Below are 21,986 nucleotides of genomic sequence, written 5' to 3'. Positions count from 1 at the left end.
AGAGAGAGAGACAGAGAGAGAGAGAGAGAGATAGAGAGAGAGGAAAAAAAGAAAAATACTCTGGTTTCTGACCAAGGGGCTCCTCCGAACCATGGCGAACGGCAACGGGCTCCTCCACCCCAAGGCGAACGGCAGCGGGCTCCTCTGCCTCCTGATGATCCGCTCTAGAACCACCGTATCTTGTATCCTCAGTGTCACGATCCTACGTCAGCGGCGAGGGTTCTCTGTCGCCTCTTGTTCATCAGAAAGCAGGAACGGTGTTATCAACCAAAAAGACATTTGATAAACAAAATACAACATAAAACTGCTTTTCAGCATAACAAAACAAACGCTCACACAAACAGAGCTCCATGTGTCTCTCTACCTCTCTGGCATCTCCGGCTCCTCCTGATCTCTCTCTCCTGCTGGTTGAGGCAACTCAGTGCCAGGCATGCATTCTCATGGCCGGGCCACACCCTCCTCCTCGTCACATCACCTTTTGTGTTCCACAGAAGAAAGAAAGCCATATGGGCTTGGGATGTCATGAGGGTGAGTAAATAATATATTTTTTATTTTTGGGTGAGCTAAACATTGATTAGTTTAGTCTTCATAACAGACAAAACAGAATTGTGCAACATGACAGTTTTGGAAGAATTTGAGTGTTTATCTAAAAAAAAAAAAAATAGGTTTGATTATGCTTGCAGAGAGTTGCATGTTGTTTACCTGATAAGTGTCTCTGCTCAAGAGGCACTGGCTCAAAAATAATATACCAGTCATCACCAATTTCCCTGGGCATCACTGTAACCTCCTGTAGGTTTTGTATTACACTCATCCTCTTCTTCTCTGTTACTACTATTTGTTCTTTACTGCTCACAGTTATCACGTCAATTACTTGCTGCTCTGTTCATGCTCTGAGGCATCTCTTCTCTTGTCTCCTCATACAGCTCAACAGGGGTGCTTTGCAGGTCTGGATAAGCCAAGGGCACTGAAGCAAACACAATCTATGATGCATATTTTGATTTGATTGTGTATGTTTGTGTGTGTGTGTGCTTGTGCTTATGACTGAGCCTGTTAGTACTTGATTCTTTGGGCGAACCATCCAAAATGTTGCACCAGTCATCCTCCATGTTACTCTGAAGTTGTACTGCCCTTCTCTCAAAAATAAATGGTTGTGGTCTCCTCTCTATTACTGTATCCTGTTGTTCTTTTTGCTCTTTTTTTACTCTGCTCTGAAACACCTCATCTCTGGTCTATGCATGAAGCTCACGATTTGGATAAGCCAAGGGCACTTAAACAAACACAATCCATGATGCATATTCTCTGATTTGTGTATTTAGGAGTGTGCTTTTTTGTACTTGTGTGCAAGTGTGTGTACCTGATCCTTTAGGAGAAGCATCCAAAATGATGAACCAGTCATCCTCCCCATCATTTTGAGGCTCTACTGCTCTCTGCTTAAGCACCTACTCCTGTTGTTTTTACTGCTTTGTTTTCACCTCTTCTCTGCTCTGTGTTTTTGGATTCTCTGGTGGCAGCAGTTCCTGCTGTATTTTCCTTTCTGCTTATCTCCTATCTTCTTCAGCCCAGGCTTCTTGAGACATGAAGCAGATCACATCTGGACGCAGAAGCAAAATGCTATCAATTTACTTTTGTAATTTGATGTAAAATGCTATCAATTTACTTTTCAGACTTTATAATGAAGGGAGGACAGGGAAATAATTTGCTTAGTTGAACAGCTAAACAAGATATATGTTTCACTTAAACTTAAAGGTGCTCTCAGAAATATTTCCTGATTAAAAAAAGCATAACTTTAAAAGAAATGAATTGCAATATTGAAACATGCAAATACAATCATGAGCACTCACATAAGATGAATATTCCAGTCATATCAGTAACGTTAAGCAAGGTTTTTTATTCTACACGGAGAGGGTCCCCTCATGGGGACTGCCATGTTTGGATCACAAGACCAGCTGAATCTCGCTTAATCTTAGTAACCGCCCTGTTATCGGACACTTTAACTCTCGGATTAAATTAATCATGGCACTCTGTGAATAATTAACAATTAAATGGCATTGTTTACTGAAAATTATTTCATTTGAATGATGCTGCATCTATGCCCCTAGGTGTCAGTGTAGGTCCAAGATGACAAATACTAAATTACTGGCAATGACAGGCAGACAAAGATGAGATGATGTGAAGAACCCATCCATCCATCCATCCATCCATCGTCAACCGCTTATCCTGTGTACAGGGTCGCGGGGGGCTGGAGCCTATCCCAGCTAACATTGGGCGAAAGGCGGGGGACACCCTGGACAGGTCGCCAGTGTGAAGAACCCAAGTGCAGTTTATTACAAATGTGAAATCCAAAAACCGTAAATCCAAACGTGAACAGAGCATGACTTGATGTTACATGAATAATACCTGACAAGAGACAATAGCAAACATGTGGGCTTAAAAACACAGACATGGGTAACAAGTAAACAATACAACCAATCACAAGACTGAACTGACTGACTATAACCAATGGGAACAGAACACATGAACATGAGGGAAACAGGATAATCACATGACTTGACATGGAAACAGGAAATAACATGGAAACACTTTTCAAAATAAAAGACATTAACACAAAACATGAACAAAAACACATCTAGACGTTTTAGCATTTATGAACTGGCTCCATTCACTTCCATTCCAAATACTGTTGATTTAGAGTAGCTTGTTCAGTTGTTTAGTTTTTCATAGATACCTGGAAGAGGAGGTGATTTCTCTTTGGTATGTGGGAGCACCTCCAGTAGAGTGTACCAACCATCGGCCCACTCCATTGATTTCGGCATGTCTTCCTGTTGCAATTCTTCCTGGGCTGAAAGAATTACAATGTAATGTATAATCACCTGAAACACTTCGTAATGTTTTATTTTTTACTTATTTATTTATTTATTTATTTAAAATTTTCAGCATTTGCTAATGACAAGATTGGTGATATGCAATGAACAACATTTCTGGTTACAGTTCCAAAGCTGAAAAGATAATATACCTGTGAGGTTAATAGTGAACATCAATGGACTGCGATCTAACAGAATGTACCAATCAGCTGTCTCCAATTGTTGAAGCCCCTCTTTCTCAACTTGCTGCAGCCTTTGCTCCAAACGTTCCACTTTTTGTATTCCAACCCTCAGTACTTCAAATTCCTGCAGTTTCTGTCCAATAGCCAAATAGCCTCCACTACCTCTAGACTCCGTTTCATCACTTCAAAATGTATCATGGTGTTACACATTAGAGCAGGGGTACTCAATCGGCAGACACCGGTCCAGATCTGCCTTTAGACTATAACGTCTTTTTTCTTCTAAATGTAGCTTTATTAGTCAGCGTGTTAGGGGCCTTTCATAATAAACAAACAGATTTTGTTCAAATTTTATGAAAATTAATCAGAGATGTCATCATGGCAAGGAAAGCCTCTTTACACTTAAATTAAGCAAACACCTGTTTAATGCTTCACTGTTGATATGTCAATTGTTTATCTGTTGTTAGTAGATTCTCTAAGGAAAATATAAAAATGGTCCATTCAGACTTTTACATTTTTATAAATTTTCTCTCAAGGGACAACCTTGAACACACAGTAGTTTATATGTCAAAAGGCCTCCTGTGTCCCATATATAGGTATAGATTCTGAATGTAAAAATAATTAAACACAAAAAATGGACTGCTGTCATTCAGCTTCAAAACAAACAGTTGATCTTATCTTTTAATATTATTATTATCATACCCAAGTGCCCTCGACTGATGAAGTCTTGATGAAATATTTTGATCTTTTGGAAGAAAAGATCTCTCAGACCCCACTACTTTTGCTGTCTCTGGGCCCCCAATGTCCTCATCAGGATTTAGTTACATTCTTTTTTGTTTTTTTACAAAGTACTATTGCAGCCAACGTGGCAAGTTATAAAAACTATTAAAAAAAGATACATAATTTCCTAGCCATATACCTACTGACACCATGAAATCTACATATTATTATCCAGACTTTTGGTGGGAAGGAATATAGAGACCGGACTTCTTGGAACTTTAATTGTGTACCCCTGCATTAGAGCATTATAAGTGACTCATATAGGTTTCGGTCCAGGAGAACAAACGAATCATCAGCCTGCTGCTTCCACTCCCACAGCTTTTTGCTTTCAGCATCACATCGTCTGTACAGGGTGTTTGCAGTTTAACAGAAAATATGATTAAGTGGTTTAGTGAACTATAGATTAAAGATTCAAGAGAGGAGGAAGAGGAGAAAACAAAAAACAGACATCCCAAATATACAGTTGCAAATGATTATACTGTATATCTGTATGAACGAAACTTAAAATAATAAGTAAGCATTTTGTATTAGAAATTAAGCAGTTGTGGCAAGAGCAAATTGAAGATATCTCCCCATTCGTTTATCATGCTATAGCCACTGAGGTGAATCGGAGCCTCTGAGGGTAAAACAGATCAATAAAAATACAAAAAATATATATATATTTGTGAGGCAGTCAGTTTGTAAACTAAAAGCCATCTTTTGTAAAACACTCACAACTTCTTTATTGTTCCCATTTAGATAAAAGGGAATTCTTTATTTAATAGTTTGTCTTAAAGGGATAGTTCACCCAGAACTCAAAATTCCCTTATCATTTACTCACCATCATGACATCCCAGATGTGTATGACTTTCTTTCTTCTGCAGAACACAAACAAAATATTTTCAGATCTGTAGGTCCATACAATGCAATCAAATGGTGGCCAAAAATGTAAAGGACCAAAAAACATCAAAAAGGCACCAGAAAATAATTAATACTACTCCAGTAGTTAAATCCATGTATTCTGAAGCGATTTAAGTGTGGGTGAGACACATTCTTCTTTTGTTTTAGGCGATTAGCATTCTTCGTGTACATCACCACCTACTGGTTGGGGCTGGTGAAAGGTGGAGATTTATATTAAAGGAGGACTAAAATATTTAACTGTTTCTTGCCCACACCTATCATATTGCTTCTGAATATATGGATTTAACCACTGGAGTCGTATGGATTACTTTTGTATTTTTTTACTTTTTATGTGCTTTTTGAAGCCTCAAAGTCCACCATTCACTTGCATTGAATGGACCAAGAGAGCTGAACAATTCTGCAGAAGAAAGAAAGTCATTCACATCTGGGCATGAGGGCGAGTAAATGATGAGAGATTCTTAATTTTTGGGTGAACTGTCACTTTAAATTTGCCACAGGACCTTACCAGATTCAGAAATGTTCCATTTGTCTGAACCAAGACCAGGAACCACTCATCCAATTCTGTTTGGATCGGTTGCTTTAGAACCTCAAGGATTTCTTTATTTGCTAACAACAATGACAAAAAATACATTCAATCATTTGTACCCACAAACCAACATTTATGAATAAACATGATGGTAAAGCATGTGAATTGTGGAGGAGCTTGTGTGATGTTGGCACTGTCCTCCAGACACTCAGACTGATTGCACCAATGGCAATGGAACCTTGATCCCAACACAGGGAACCTCTTAGCTTTTTGTGTCTTGAATTCAGTTTCTGAGAAACACATTCAGTGGTATGGTCTTATCAAACTTGGTTGTACATGAAACCTCCAAAAAAAAGAATAATCTTCCTAAAAACTTGTTTCTCAGAAGTTCATATATGTATCTGTTTGCCTGGAGCGCCCTCTTGTGATCACATGGACACTAGTACTGTACCTTGTCAAGTGAAGTAAGCCATGAAAATGTGCAGATGTGGAAATGTATGCTGGTCAGCAAGTAAAATACACAGACAGACTCACCTGGAGAAAATATGATGCTCCACAGAGCATTTCCACAGTTGTTTGCAGGCACGGTATTTGGGTAAACTGAAGCAGATAACTCTCTCAGTCTCATCCTGCTTAATCAGGGCACAACTCCAGTTATTCTCTTCTCCAAACGAGCAAGAGAACATAAGACAATGCTAACAAAAACAGAAAACAAAACAAATGGGTTATAAAGAAAAACATTTCCATATGGTCTTGGTGAACAGGAATACCTCAGTGGGGCGCATGTTGAGAAGAAAGATGTTGAATATTGTGAGAGATTTTAAGAACCCTTGGCCAGGAGAAACTGTTTGTTTAGTACACCATTAGTCCCTCAGAACACACTCCAGGCATCACATCTGCACCACTCACATTCTGTAGACACATCAAACAATGTACTAAAGATGTGCACTTGTTCATGCCACACATTTGAACACACATTTAAGATTACCAACTACATTCCAACCAGTGTTATTAACAAAAACTACAAGCCAAACCACATACTGCCTGGATTACAAGTACATAGTATGGATAGTGCGGGTGCTAGATTGGCCTGCCTGCAGTCCTCATCTGTCTCCAGTTGAGAATGTATGGCACATTATGAAGCGAACAATATGACAATAAGGGCCCTGTAAAATTATGCAGCTGAAGACCTGCATAATGGATAAATGGGGGAAAATTCTGCTTGCTAAACTTAACAAACTTGTGTCTTCAGTGCACAAACACTTAATAAGTGTTATTAGATGAAATGGTGATGTTAGTTGAAAAACCCTTAACTGTCACAACTTTACTGAAGCGTGTTGCAATCATTCGATCTGAAATGAATATATTAAATAAAACGACAAATTTAAATCACAAAGTAAAACATCAAATAACAAATTGTCAGGGTTGGGAGGGTTACTTTTGAAATGTATTGCACTACAGATTACAGAATACATGATGTAAAATGTAATTTGTAATTTATTCCATTAGATTACTCAAGATCAGTAACATACTCTAAATACTTTTAGATTTTCACTAGTTTTGACTATAAAAACTCAAATGTTAAAATACACTTTAACAATACATTCTCTGAAAAACCTAAATATCTTATGCAGTGTTGTTTCTAAAACTAGATCAATCAAATTGATCTTGTTTAAAGGATTTATTTATATTTTTAAAGGAAAACAATAAAATAAATTATGATCAAGAATAAGGTTTTCACACTATTATCAAAGAAATTATGATCTAACGTGAATTTTCTTGATAAATATTATTGTGCCTAGTAACATGTGCATGAAAAATGGCTAGAAATAACATTTTATCTTAGCGTAAAGCTGACAATTTACACAAGGATTATTTCTATTTCTTCTGCAAACTTACTTCAAACGTACTTCTCTGTCTGCTCGTTTGAATGTAACACATCATAAGAAAGTGTTTCACCGCTGTTCAAATGCACTTTAGATCACATCATTTATATGTACAAATGTTTTCCATCTGAAAGGACTAAATATGAAATGAAACAAATGCCAATAAAATGCAAAGTAATCTCTTCAGTAATCAAAATACTTTTTGTATGTAAATGTAATTAGCAATTATTTCAATTGTAACGGTAGTGGAATACGGTTACTTATATTTTGTATTTTAAATATGTAATCCCGTTACATGTATTCCATTACTCCCCAACCCTGCATATTGTTGTAGTGCTTTGTATTTGATTTACAAATCACTATCATCTACATAGTGCATCATTCTACAAATCACTATTTGTAGAATTTTCTACACTGTCCAAACTTTTTTTGAATTGAAGTTGTAAATAAAACATTTTTGTTAAAAGAATTAAAAATTAAAACTGATATAGTTGACAAAAAAACTTAAACTAAATTAATATACATTTTAATTTAAAATGCATGACTAAAAAGTACTGAATATATAGTGTATTTATTTAATTTATATAATTATATAATTTATAAATATTTGGTATAGTACATAAAAAGTATATTTAGCATTAAAGAAATTCTAATAATATCAGTTAACACAATAACTTTGGCAGCCCTATAGTACTAATATAAAACTAAATATAGTGAAAACTCAAATCAATCTATAAAATACTGGAAAAGAGATCAAATTGAGACAACATTTTTCCCCCATTCTGATGGTTGATGTGAACATTGACTAAAGCTCCTGACCTGTATCTGCATGATTTTATTTACTGCTGCCACACAAATGGCTGGATAATCGCATGGCTAACTGTTGGTGCCAGATGGACTGGTTTGAGTATTTCTGTAACTGCTGATGTCCTGGGATTTTCACACACAACAATCTCTAGAATTTACTCAGAATGGTACCAAAAACAAAAAAACATCCAGTGAACAGCAGTTCTGTGGACAGAAATGCCTTGTTGAATGAGAATGGCCTTAAACTGACATAGTCTACAGTATCTCAGATGAACCTCACTGATCTCTGCCTGCATCGCCTCTGTCTATTGATGGACTACACTCTTGAAGTGGAATACATAGACTATCAATTGCCAACAAAAGCCTTCATCAGCCAACTAACATGGACAATTGCATTAGTCATTAATCTTACAGTGCATATACAATTTTGTTTAAACACTGTCCCTTAACACTTATTAGTTTAATAATTTTAAATCATGACTTGCACTATACATAAGTTATATTGGCATTATATTCATCTGGAGTTTTGTGTTCCTTGCCACAGTCATTTGCTTTGAAACGATATGTGTTGTGAAAGGTGCTATACAAATAAAATTGACTTGACTTGACTTGTACAATTGTGGTGAGAAGAATATAATCTCAGAATGCTATTCTGAGAGACAGGTTGGCTCAGTTTTGGTGGCACAAGTGGGACCTACACAATATTAGGCAAGTGGTTTTAATGTTGTGGCTTATCGGTGTTATTCAGCACTGCTATAAATGAGCGTATTTTGAATGGGGTAATGTGACATGCGGAGGGTGGGGCTGGGTCGTGATTTTACACACCCGGCCACTTATCAGGCTAATCAAGCCTCCGAGAGGGATAAAGGCTGACTTCGGACGGTGGTGCGACAGAGAGAGAACGTTTACGGGCAGCTGTCCATCCTATATGTGCGTGTTTGTGTCTTTTGGTTTTCCATTTTCCATTTTCTATTATTTATATTGTGAGAGAACGAGGGAGTAATGTGACAGGGCGGAGGGCGGGGCCGGGTCATGATTTTACACACCTGGCCCCGCCCTCCGCCCTGTCACAGGTAAATTTTGAACTCAAGTGGCATTTTTGAGATTTTTATTTATTCCCTAATATTAGTTTGATCTGTTCCCTAATACAATTGAAAGGTTTTTGTTTGGGAAATTATGAAATAATGTAAAACTGAAAAATAAATAATGTGCATAATGAACCTACCTTTGCACGTGAGGTGTTCGTGTGCCTTCTTGTAGCTCTCACCAACTTTCTATGAAGAGTAAAGGATCGACGCAAGTTCCCATGACGTGAGCACTGAGATCATGAACTGTGCTCAAGAAACAAGGCCAATTACAAGGATCCTTATTCACTATATTGCAGCAACTAATATATACAGTATCTCACAAAAGTGAGTACAAACCCCAAATTTTTGTAAATATTTGATTATATCTTTTCATGTAACGACACTGAAGAAATGATACTTTGCTGCAATGTATAGTGAGTGTACAGCTTGTATAACAGTGTAAATTTGCTGTCCCCTCAAAATAACTCAACACACAGCCATTTATGTCTAAACTGCTGGCAACAAAAGTGAGTACACCCTAAGTGAAAATGTCCAAATTGGGCCCAATTAGCCATTTTCCCTCCCCTGTGTCATGTGACTTGTTAGTGTTACAAGGTCTCAGGTGTGAATGGGGAGCAGGTGTGTTCAATTTGGTGTCATCGCTCTCACACTCCCACATACTGGTCACTGGAAGTTCAACATGGCACCTCATGGCAAAGAACTCCCTGATGATCTGAAAAAAATGATTGTTGCTCTACATAAAGATGGCCTAGGCTATAAAAAGTTTGCCAAGACTCTGACACTGAGCTGCAGCACGGTGGCCAAGACCATACAGCGGTTTAACAGGACAGGTTCCACTCAGAACAGGCGTCGCCATGGTCCACCAAAGTGCACGTTCTCAGCGTCATATCCATTGTCTTTGGGAAATAGACGTATGAGTGCTGCCAGCACTCATACGTTGAAGGGGTGGGGGGTCAGCCTGTCAGTGCTCAGACCATACGCCGCACACTGAATCAAATTGGTCTGCATGGCTGTCGGCCCAGAAGGAAGCCTCTTCTAAAGTTGATGCACATGAAAGCCCGCTAACAGTTTGCTGAAAACAAGCAGACTAAGGACACAGCACATGTCCTGTTGTCTGATGAGACCAAGATAAACTTATTTGGTTTAGATGGTGTCAAGTGTGTGGCGGAAACCAGGTGAGGAGTACAAAGACAAGTGTGTCTTGCCTACAGTCAAGTATGGTGGGGGTGTGTCATGGTCTGGGGCTGCATGAGTGCTGCCGGCACTGGGGAGCTACAGTTCATTGAGGGATCCATGAATGCCAACATGTACTGAGAGATACTGAAGCAGAGCATGATCCCCTCCCTTCAGAGACTGGGCAGCAGGGGAGTATTCCAGCATGATAACGACCCCAAACACACCTCCAAGATGACCACTGCCTTGCTAAAGAAGCAGAGGGTGAAGGTGATGGACTGGTCAAGCATGTCTCCAGACCTAAAACCTATTGAGCATCTGTGGGGCATCCTCAAATGGAAGGTGGAGGAGCACAAGGTCTCTAACATCCACCAGCTCTGTGATGTCGCCATGGAGGAGTGGAAGAGGACTCCAGTGGCAACCTGTGAAACTCTGGTGAACTCCATGCCCAAGAGGGTTAAAGCAGTGCTGGAAAATAATGGTGGCCACACAAAATATTGACACTTTGGGCCCAATTTGGACATTTTTCCTTAGGAGTGTACTCACTTTTGTTGCCAGCGGTTTAGACATTAATGGCTGTGTGTTGAGTTATTTTGAGGGGACAGCAAATTTACACTGTTATACAAGCTGTACACTCACTAATTTACATTGAGGCAAAGTGTCATTTCTTCAGTGTTGTCACGTGAAAAGATATAATCAAATATTTACAAAAATATCTCACAAAAGTGTGCTCACTTTTGTGAGATAATGTAAGTGAAAAGTTTTTCAAACAAGTAATAACTAGTAGCCTATATAACTAGTAATAACTTTTCTACTTTTATGTTGCAAACACCAAAGTGAATAGATAGGGTGCCCCAGGGTTAAAAGCACATTTGATTTTCTCACAAAACACCACTACCACAGCTCTTTCCTAAACACATATTTGTGAGTATGCACTGCAAAACTTTTCCTGATCCACAAGATCATTGTGTGTAAGGTCTAAAGGTTGATTTTGATTTAATTTTGTAATTTATGTAATGAAAATCCTTGAAATTAACAAGTTTATTTTGAGACAAAATTCTTTATTTTCAGTTTTGTTCAAAGTTGTTAATTAAAAATGTATCAATGTAAAAATGTATTAAATGCCCAATAAGTGAAAGGATAGTATTTGGGGTAAAAAGCACCTCTGTTGCAGGTGCTAAAGGCCCCCATTAAAAATTGTCTTATTTTCTTAAGTGGGGGGGAATAGATTTATTAAGAAAAATTGGGCTCACATGGACTGATCCAGTCACAATGGAGATTCATTTGTTTATAGAATAATTTGTTAAGAATGTTAACAGAAAACGTTTAACCCTTGTGTGAAGCGGTTATTTTGAATCAGCATTACTTTAATTTGTTACTACAAAAAAGTGTCTTGCTGTCTCAAATTTATTTGCATTAATTGACAAATTCTGCCGTATAACTATTGCCCCTATACACTAAAAAAAAAGGATTTTTGCAGATTGTTCAGTTTACTTAATTAAAATAAATTAAAGCAAAACAATTCTGCAACATTTTGTCTTAACTTGATTTCATTACGTTATATACAATTAAATTAGTAAAACTGAATTTTACTTAATCAATTTGAGTTAGGACTATTTGAATACCTTTTGTAGCATTGAAAAAGCTGGGCAGGGGATTTCCGTTTCACAGCATGCTTTGCAGGGGACTGGATGGGGTGAACAAATTATGAAACTAAGTGTTATTTTATGCATTTTAGAGTAAGATGAGAATAGGAGGAGATTTGTTAATGTTTAATGTTGTGTTGTATTGGCATTCAAAATGATTGTTTGTTAGGCTGGAGTTTTTGGAGTTACCATTGTAGTGAAGATAGTCTCTTGTTCTTTTTGAGGATGTACTACTTTTCAATTGTGATGGGAAGATCAAATAACTTTACTGGTTTGGATCTTGATCTCATTCAGCAAAATGAACAAACCTTTAATCAAGTCATTTCGTTCATTTGAGCAGGATTAAATTAAAATGTTACATTTTCAATATCCAAATCCCCCAACAAGTCTATTAACGCTAACTTCGATTAAAGCCCCATTAAGGAAAAATTATAGTGTAGAAACAGAAAGATTAGTTCACCTCTGTGACCCTGTTTCCTGTGTGAGTAATGCATAGCGTTTACAGCTGTCACGTGACAAAAGAACGAATGACTCGGACCAAAAGAATTTAACTAATAATTTCTGTTTCCTTTTACATCGCCTGTGCTGTTTTAACCTAACAAACAGAGGTTGCGAAATGCGCATGCGCGGCTAACACAAAATGAACTAATCACTCTCTGAGACTACTCGTTCTTTTGTGTCTCTTAAAAGATTTGTTAAAAAACAAATTTTTCATGAACGACCCATCACTGCTTGTCACCATAGTTTGATTTGAATGCTGCTTATCTCGAATCAGTTGTTATTAAACTGACAGTGCAACAGTTTCAGTGTAGTTACACATGTTCACCTGGCATATACTAATGGTTAATAAAATAAATTTCGCTGTACCAACTTAAAATTATTAATTAGATGTTATGTAATTGCTCTGACAAAATTAATTTAAGTTTGCACAACTTGAATTAGAACAAGTCAGTTCAAACCAATTCCTCTATTCATTTTTGTTTATGTGTGTGTGTGTGTGTGTGTACCGTCCTAAACGATATCAATATAAACCCCATGGGGGACCTTTTACCCGCAACGTGTGAGGTTTTTACGCCAAGCGTGAGGTGAAGGATTGGCCTCTAACTATCAAGTCAGGTCTACTGTCTCTGTCTCGATCTGGAGAAATGAATGACACACACTTAATATGCATCAGCGATTTCTCGTATTTTATTGTTCAGCACAGCATTATATATCTTTGCAAGAACAGGAAAAGCAGTACACTATCCAGTTAAATCAACCATTACCTTATTTGAAAAAGACACTTACAGATTCTGCATTAAGTAAATAAAAAAAGTTTTAGAACTGAGGAGTGATGTTCAACTTTTGAAATCTCAAGAGTGAAACCTTTCCACATGATTTCCGTTACTGACACACACACTATGAAAACAGGAACTGAGGAAAGGCCAGCATGCTTAAATATACACACTGGTCTAAAGTTTTGCAACACATGACTGAACATTTTCTTATGATCTTAAAAATCTTTTGATCTGAAGGCATATGCTAAAATGTTTGAAATTTGTTTTGTAGTCAAAAATATAATTGTGCTACCATATTAATTTATTTCATTATGAAACAAATGTGTTTTTGAAACTGATGACTTGGACTAAATAATAAAGAAAAGAGCCAATAAGTGCCCAACATAGATGGGAACTCCTTCAATACTGTTTAAAAACCATCCCAGCTTGATACCTCAAGAAGTTGGTTGAGAAAGTGTCAACATGTCTGTAAATTCTAGGCAAAGGGTGACTACTTTGAACATGTTTCAAAACTTTTTACCGGTAGTCTATATCAACTGAGAGGTCAACATTTCTCACAGGCCCCCTCACCAGCTTTTATGAAAAACTTAATTTTAATCAAAACAACCTTCTTTGATTATTTATTTTCACAGATTGTGTTGCTCTATCAATATTTAATAAAAAGTTATCTATTTTTTTTCAATCTTGTTACATTTTGTGAACAGGATTAAAGCTTATTTTCCTTAAGGTGTGCCTTTAGCCCCATTGTACCCTACTAGCTCCGTAGGCATAACTCCATAAATATATATTCATACCACATATGTATTAGGAACACCTATTAATGTTAACTTATAAACGTATTGATGTATTGGATCAAGCAGTTTTAACAAGCATTTGTATATAACAGTGTACGTGCAATATATTATGTATATGTATCTTGGGCAAAGGAATCCCATTCCAGTCTTCATTCTGCTAACTCTCTTAGTGCAAGAGAAAGCACAATGAACTCTCAGAAGCAGCACAGATAAGACTGTAACTGTCAAACTTTTGCTCAAAATATGTTTAGTCCAAAAGGCATTTAAGACCATTGGATACATTCCAAAATCAACAAGCATCTAATGAGAAATTCTATGTATCACATCACTTTTATTGAAAGTCCAATATTTGAAATACTTGTAGATAAATGTGCAACTCCAGACATTTCTTCAAAACATGGACTTTCACAATAATTTAGAAATGAATCTTGGTATATCCACTACCTAATGTGTGAATGCTCTGACAATCTTGGTTAATATGAATTAGATTGGTGAAGTGAGTGACCTTGTGAAGAATGGAATTTGTATCACCTATTTTTTTTATTTTAGTTTAGGGACTGGTTTAGATCCCATTATTGGTGGAAGACCTTAAAAGTTCCCCTTTGAATATATCAGAAATGTGTCAAATATAAATAGAAGCATTATGTCTGTTTAGTCAGATATTTCAGATCTGTAATTTTGCTGATATTACTGTACATACAATTCTGCTGATACTGAAAACAGGTAATGAAACAAATATGGCACAAAATCAAAAGACAGTCATATTAAAGAAAAAACAAAACAAGATTCAAAACTGAAGAGATATTTTTGGTAAAATGACTAGTAGGACACAATAAAAGACACTGCCTTATAAGTTGAAAAGTTGAGAAGTATTATGGTAAAATATATTAAGGTGATTGATATAAAATACTTGTTTTGCAATGATGTTTTGCAGCAATAACTGAAAGAATTTCTCTACCCTGAAAATAGACAGTCAATATGTTTCGTTTGGAAGGATTCGTCCTCCGGAGGTCGTAAATGTTGCCCATAAATATGATGTTCAATAGCAAGGAATGTTATTAAGTACCTCAGTAGACGGGTGCAGAGTATACAATATGTATAATGATATTAATATATAATTAAAATAAAGTATTTTAGACTGAAAGTACACCTTAAAAATAAATTTTCTTTTCTCATTACATCATTATAACCCTCCTAAAATGTACCTCATACATTCCCTTCCAGAGGGAATCTGTTCCCTTCTCACTCAAAGCCCTCTTACTTATTAAAGAGTGGTATGCTGTCATAGCAACCATGTTACGTTACGTTTGTCCTACGAAGGCCGTCTCGTTTAAACAAGGCTTGTTTAATAGAGGACACTCGGTATACTTATGCAGCCTTCAAAGGACGTGTCCAACCTAGCACGCAGCCTTCGAAACGAGACACAGCCTATGTATGCATATAATACATAGTGTCTGTGTGAACGGCCCATAACTCTTCTGCATTAACATGCTTGTATTCTAAAGACACAAACTAAATCTACTTATTGTTTATGGATGGTCACTTTGGCAGGCAAAATAGTCATTGGTGTGCTGTGAAGGCCTGGGCCAAAGATGGGGAAAAGCTTTCCAGAGAACTTATCATTATAAGTGCAAAGGTGCTTGTTGTTGCCTGTATCCCAGAAGGATACCTCTCCCTTTTCCATATTGAGCTTTATCCTGATGTTTTCAGGCCTTCTTTCTACATTTAGCATAGTGCGTGGAGTAGTCAGGGCATTGTAGACCCCTTTACTCAGCCCAATGGTCCATACACCTGCTGTTGTTGTCATGGTAAACTTCCTCTTCCGAACCACTGACTCCTTACACACTCCCAAGATCCATTTGGGGTTGTCGGCAACACTGACCTCCCAACGGTGGCGCCCTGAGGAGAAACCCTCTGAGCCAAGGATAAAAACACAGGGGTCAAACCTCTCAGGGTTGTCTGGGAAAGACTGCCTCTCGAGACTCTCTTTCACACTGGAAAATTCAGGAGACATGGACAGCCAGGGAGAGACTGTGTTGGGATCCAGGATTACAGGCACTGTAAACAAATCAATTAGTAAGAATGACTGAATGTTACGCCAATATTTAACAGTGACCTGCAAACCTCTCTGTGGTTATATGGCATATTCATTACACAAAGTGAAATGTGCACTCACAACATTGGACATGAAACTGCATTTTCTCCCAGACTTTGTAACCCAGACCACCGACATGCAAGGCCATGTTTATGAGAGCTCCATGAACCTTCGTTGGATCCTCACCAGTCCACTGGGTTCTGCAGTAGATGTAAAGAAATCATCTAAAGATTCCTACACCCTCTCAAACAGCAGAATGAAAGCATAATTTATTAAAATATATCAGGTACATAATAGAAAAATGAGGCTAAGAAAAACATACCTTCTCTTTAGCTTCTGGAAATTCTGAAGGAGTAGAAGATGTGAAAAGTTGACTTAAATGAGGTGAATGAGGGGTTCATGTCTGATTTAGTTATTTATTAGGATATGGTAAACAGAGAGTAGGTTTTTCACCTAGATTACTATTAGTAACTCATACAGAACTAAAATCTTACCTGCAGGAAAGTCAAATCCTCTGCTCCCATTTCCCTCTTCACTGACTGAATAAGTTCTGCGAGAGCTGAAATATCACGAGTGATGCTCTCAATCTTCTTGTCCAGCATCTGTTTCTTCTCGGTTTCCTCTTTCTTCAAAGCTGTTATTCTATTTGTTTCTTCATCATTTAGGAACTGATGGAGTCTCTCAAACTCCATTTTTAATAGATTTTCTGCCTCCCGAGTCTGGCTCTGTAACAAAACGTAAAGGTGAGAGAAGCATATGGTGTAATTTATTAAAGGGAGAGTTCACCCAAAAAAAATTCTCATCATTTACTCACCCTCATGTCATCCCAGATGTGTATGACTTTCGGACTTGCTAGGCTCTATTTTACCGTGCCATTTACATCTTATCCAACACATTATCCTCATCTTATGATTTGTGTGTCAGTATGTATATAAAACTGATTAATAATACTAATATAACCTATAATTTAATGGAGCGTACATCCAAATTCCGACAAGAACCACATTTTCCATGTGTATAAAAGGAGTGTCACTGTCATATAAGTATGGCTGACATTAAAGGGGACCTATTATGCAGAATTCACTTTTACATGGTGTTTGAACATAAATGTGTTAGCAGTTGTTTGTTTGTGTGTGTTGTTTTGTTATAGCGCACAGAGAACATTGTAACAGTATTTGTGTGTGTGTGTGTTGCTCATCCATCATTGCAAAACTGCTGAAAAAAACTCTACAACAAATAAATACATTTATAAATAACCATTCGGAAACTTCCTAGTTCATTCTCAAAGTTGTTACTTCTGACGGAGTTTCTCCCTCATCAGTGTCTGACTCCGGTTCAAACATGTAGGGCTCAACAACACTATTTTCGCTGTCAGTAATATTGCTTATGATGTCTAGTTAACTGAAGCAGAGATGTCAAAACTCTGCCCCATTCTGGATACTGGGCGGGGAGCACCAGCTCATTTGCATTTAAAGACATGCACAAAAAAACAGCTCGTTTTTATTCCCACCCAAATATTGCCATTTTCAACATGGTATAATAAATTATCTGTAGAGTATTTTGAGCTGAAACTTCAAAGACACATTCTGGGGACACCAAAGTTTTAAATTACATCTTGTAAAAAGGGGCATAATAGGTGCCCTTTAACAACAACGCAGTCAATGCACAAAAGAACTTAAGTCGATATTTCAGTTCTTCTAATTCACTGCGTAGTCCATTTACATAACCAACTTCTCTTGAATATGCTCTCTTTGTTGGTACTTGACAGGGATATATAACTATATAATAACAGGAGAAGAACCTCAGCATGAAACTGCACTTGACCAGCCCATTAGCACTTTGTGCAAGAAATTCCACCAAACCCACTTGCGCCTATACTTGCTAACACGAAAATACCAAAACTTCATGGCCATGCTGATTGACTTTGCACTTATGATTTAAAGCAAAGCGCTGCTCTTAGCGCTATTAAAATAGGGCTCTCTGTCTTCTGCAGAATACAAACCAAGGTTTTTGGAAGAATATCTCAGCTCTGCAAGTCCATCCAATGCAAGTGAATGGTGATCAAAACTTTGAAGCTCCAAAGCACATAAAGGCAGCATAAAAAGTATCCATAAGACTCCAGTGGTTTAATCCATGTCTTCTGAAGCGATCTAACCAGTTTTGGGTGAGAACAGACCAAAATGCAACTCCTTCTCCACTGTACAACTTGCCATTGCAGTCTCTAGGCATGATCATGATTTCAAGCTTGATTAGACTTCGTAGTGTTGATGCGTGTGCAGAGCGATAGATTGTGGTAAGAAGAGTAATCAAGCTGGTCTGTTCTTATCCAAAATCGATTACATTTCTTCTGAATACATGGATTAAACCACTGGAGTCATATGGATTACATTTATTCTGCCTTTGTGTGCTTTTTGGAGCTTTAAAGATTTGGTCACCATTCACTTACATTGTGTGGCCCTACAGACCAGAGATATTCTTCTAAAAATCTTCGTTTGTGTTCTGCAAAAGAAAGACAGTCATATACATCTGGAATGGCAAGTTGGTGAGTAAATGATTAGAGAATTTTCATTTCTGGTTAAACTTTTCCTTTAAGCTATTCCTTTAAAGCAAACTATTAAATAAAGCATTCCCTTCTTCATAAATAAGAACAATAAAAACTTCTGAGTGTTTTACAAAAGATGGCTGATTTGATTGTGTTTGGCCCCCAATACTGTAAATTCTTGACTGAGACTGTTTACCTCAATAAAAGAGATTGTGTCTTTATACTTTTTCTTCATTCTTCTGAATGAATCCTGCTTGCTTTCCAGTATTTTGATTTTCAAGTTAAGCTCTTCCTGTAAATAATATGAAAGGTATGCACGTAAGAATGCGAAACCAAGGCATCACTCCATCACATAATTCCACAAAACCCAGGAAAGACAGCAGTTTATTTCAGTGGATTTAACAGGAAGTTGGCTACTTTATGGTCAAATATCAGTATAGGCCTGTACATCACACTGGAAGAAAAATAATACATAGCATGACAGTAGACAGTTTCTCCTCCTGGGCTCACTTTACAGAATGGCACTCCTTGGTCTATCGGGCACAGCTCGTGTCCGGGGTGAAGTGTCACGCAATCCACGCACACAGGTTCCTCGTCTTTAATGCAGAAGAGCTGAAATGGTCGCTGGTGCAAACCACAGATAATCTCGTCTAAACCCGTCCCTCTCCAACTTCTCTCTTTTTTATAGGATGCGCAGGTGTTCTTCAATGCGCGGTTGGGAATCGGTGTTTCTCCGTCGCAGCATTTTCGGCACATCGGGCAGAGCCGTTTCGACTGATTTTTCCAGCTCGCCTCCAGACATTCCTGACAGAAACTGTGGCTACATGAGAGCAACACGGGTTCTTTAAATATGTCTTTGCACACCGGACAAGTTAAATCAGACTCCAGAAGAGATGGTCTGTCTGTGATATCTTCGTCCTCGTATTCTGCCATGTTGCACCGACGCGCGTTTTACTTTCACTTTGAACAGGCAAAACAACTAAAGCGATAACAGTGTTTTCTGAGATTTTTTTTTAGAATCGTAAAGCTCCTTAAAACGCTAGTCCTTCTGCGTTAAAAACGTTACAAACATAATACATGTTTAAAAAAGGAGAGAAGTTTGTAGCGATTTGTTCCTCATGAGACGTCTTGTCTTGTCAATTTATGTTTCAGTTACTTCCGTGTGAGGGAGAGGGCGGAGAGAGAGTTCAGCGGAAAAAATAATAAAAGAGAAAACGGGCAAACAAGTTTGTCTTCAGTGTTGTTAAAAAAAAAACTGACCGTCCATATCGCCTCAGCTCACTGCAACACCAATTATCACACGTTATGGTTAACGAATTATGGAAAGGAAAGATGTTTTGTCGATTCATGTCTTCCCAGCTAACACACGACGTAGGCCTACCAGTTACGTAATTTCCCCGTACTTTTTGGTAATTTCATGACTTACTCACTGGTAACGTAACTACAACGTCGCAGGCCCGTAATTTCATTACCATTAAATGACCAATTCACAACGTTGTCATACGGGTTCCTAATGTTGCAAGATAACCAAGAACGTTCCAGTTACGTAATATATTCGTAATTTTGTGTGCAATTGTATGACTTGCTGGCAATGATAGGCCTACTGCAATGTCCCAGGCCCGTAATTTCTATATGTTCTGTATGACACAATGTATTTTGTAATCTATGTAATAGATGCACACCCTGTCCTGACCTGGGTTCCAGATTCTCATAAATAAAAAAGATAAAAAAATAATAAATAAATAAATAAATTATATATATATATATATATATATATATATATATATATTATTATTATTATTATATATTATTATTATTATTATTATTATTTAATTCACTCATAATTTACTCAAACTCATGCTTGACTTTCTAATATTTTCTTCAACACAAACGAAGTTTGTTAGAAAAATATCTCAGCTTTGTTGGTTATCGGTGCAGCACATCCATATGGGCAGGCATATGTATTTAAAAGCATGCCAAATGTAAAAAAAATATTTTTTTAGTCATAATGTAACTGAAACCTCTTACTGTTACACTATATAGAAAGTCGTATGGATTACTTTTATGCTGACATTATGTGGTTTTTGGAGCTAAAATTTTTTTTGTACTGATTCACTTGTATTTTGAGGACCTATATAGCCTACATAGCCTACAGCTGATATATTCTTCTAAAAAATCTTCCTTTGTGTTCAGCAGAAGAAAGTCATACACATCTGGGATTGCATGAGGTGAGTAAATGATGAGAGAATTTTCATTTTTGGATGAATTATCCTCTCCATTTTAATTGCTTCTGTTAGCTGAATGCCCTACCTTTATATTTTCACACATTGTTCTCAAATGCTTAACTACCAAAGCAACTGACAAGAGTAGATAGGGTAGGAGGCAACAGCACAATTTCCATTTCTCCTCACACTGTTCCTGTTACACCTCCAAATGTATAGAATTGTCCCTTCAATAAACCTGTAAATTCAACACAGCTAAAAAAAACAGTAAAAAACTGCAATAAAGACATTTCTCAACGCGTCAGTCAGGTATAAAATGATAGGTATACTCTTCTTATTAATATTAAACTTTAATAATAAAATATACTCTGAGACTTTTTTGTTTGCAAAACATGTTTATTTAAAAATAAGTAAATAAACTTAGGGTTTTAATAACTGAACTGGGCCAAACTTTATTTCCATATTTATCTTACCTATCACTTTTATTGTAACTAACATATTATCATGTAAAAACAAAACGTATCGGTTACCTAACGTAACCTCGGTTCTCTCTAGATGAGGGAACGAGTATTGCGTAAGCTAGCTTACGCTACGGGAAAGATTAATCTTTTCTGAGATATTGAAGCCAAAAAATTATCCTTAATTTTTGTATCCATTGTCAACGCAGTGCGGCAGCTGCAGACCTTGAGCGGGCTATCTAGCGAGCTCATAGGTTGCTCTGCGGCAACTGCTGCAGCCTATAGACGAGCTTGGGCGAACTCGCATCCAATGAGAGGCTTCCGCGCGCTCACTGCATCAAAGCCCGCCAAAATGGGCGTGACTTGAGTGCATATAAGCGTAGTTCGTAGGCTTTGCATTGTTGCCAACTTAGCGACTTTGTCGCTATTTTTAGCGACTTTTCAGACCCCTTTAGCGACATTTTTTCAAAAAAGCGACTAGCGACAAATCTAGCGACTTTTTGGACAAACCTTAGCAACTTTCCAAATTTCCAAATATCGCCAGTACTGCAAGCGTGAGGTCTTACTTCCCCACTGCGTCTGCTCTGTTCAGTGAGCGGCTGAGAGGAGCAGCACATTCCGTTGACTGCACGCCAGCGGACATAGACATGAATCAGCTGCGCATGTGCACGCTGTGTTAGCAGGAACAATCAGAGATCACATAGCAGCTGCCTTCTCCTTTTTTTTTTATTCAAAACATTTAATTTGACCGT

The 21,986-nt window shown here is 37.4% G+C and overlaps 1 protein-coding gene and 1 pseudogene across 1 annotated transcript; both read right to left on the bottom strand.

Moving 5' to 3' along the window:
• Positions 1-863: 863 nt before the first annotated feature.
• LOC127657654 (protein 4.1-like) lies at positions 864-6,170 on the bottom strand (annotated as a pseudogene).
• A 6,849-nt stretch (positions 6,171-13,019) lies between these two features.
• On the bottom strand, positions 13,020-19,931 carry LOC127657920 (zinc-binding protein A33-like). Its single transcript, XM_052146913.1, has 6 exons — positions 19,065-19,931; positions 18,751-18,846; positions 16,507-16,737; positions 16,335-16,357; positions 16,094-16,212; positions 13,020-15,975 (listed from the first exon to the last, which is right to left on the bottom strand). The coding sequence occupies exons 1-6, from the start codon at positions 19,485-19,487 to the stop codon at positions 15,440-15,442; spliced, it is 1,428 nt and encodes a 475-aa protein (XP_052002873.1). The 5' UTR covers positions 19,488-19,931; the 3' UTR covers positions 13,020-15,439.
• Between the last annotated feature and the right edge of the window lie 2,055 nt (positions 19,932-21,986).

This window comes from Xyrauchen texanus, chromosome 17, assembly GCF_025860055.1.
Source record: "Xyrauchen texanus isolate HMW12.3.18 chromosome 17, RBS_HiC_50CHRs, whole genome shotgun sequence".
Taxonomy (NCBI): domain Eukaryota; kingdom Metazoa; phylum Chordata; class Actinopteri; order Cypriniformes; family Catostomidae; genus Xyrauchen; species Xyrauchen texanus.
The sequence above is the reverse complement of the archived record's forward strand: the minus strand, read 5'-3'. Positions and strand labels throughout refer to the sequence as shown.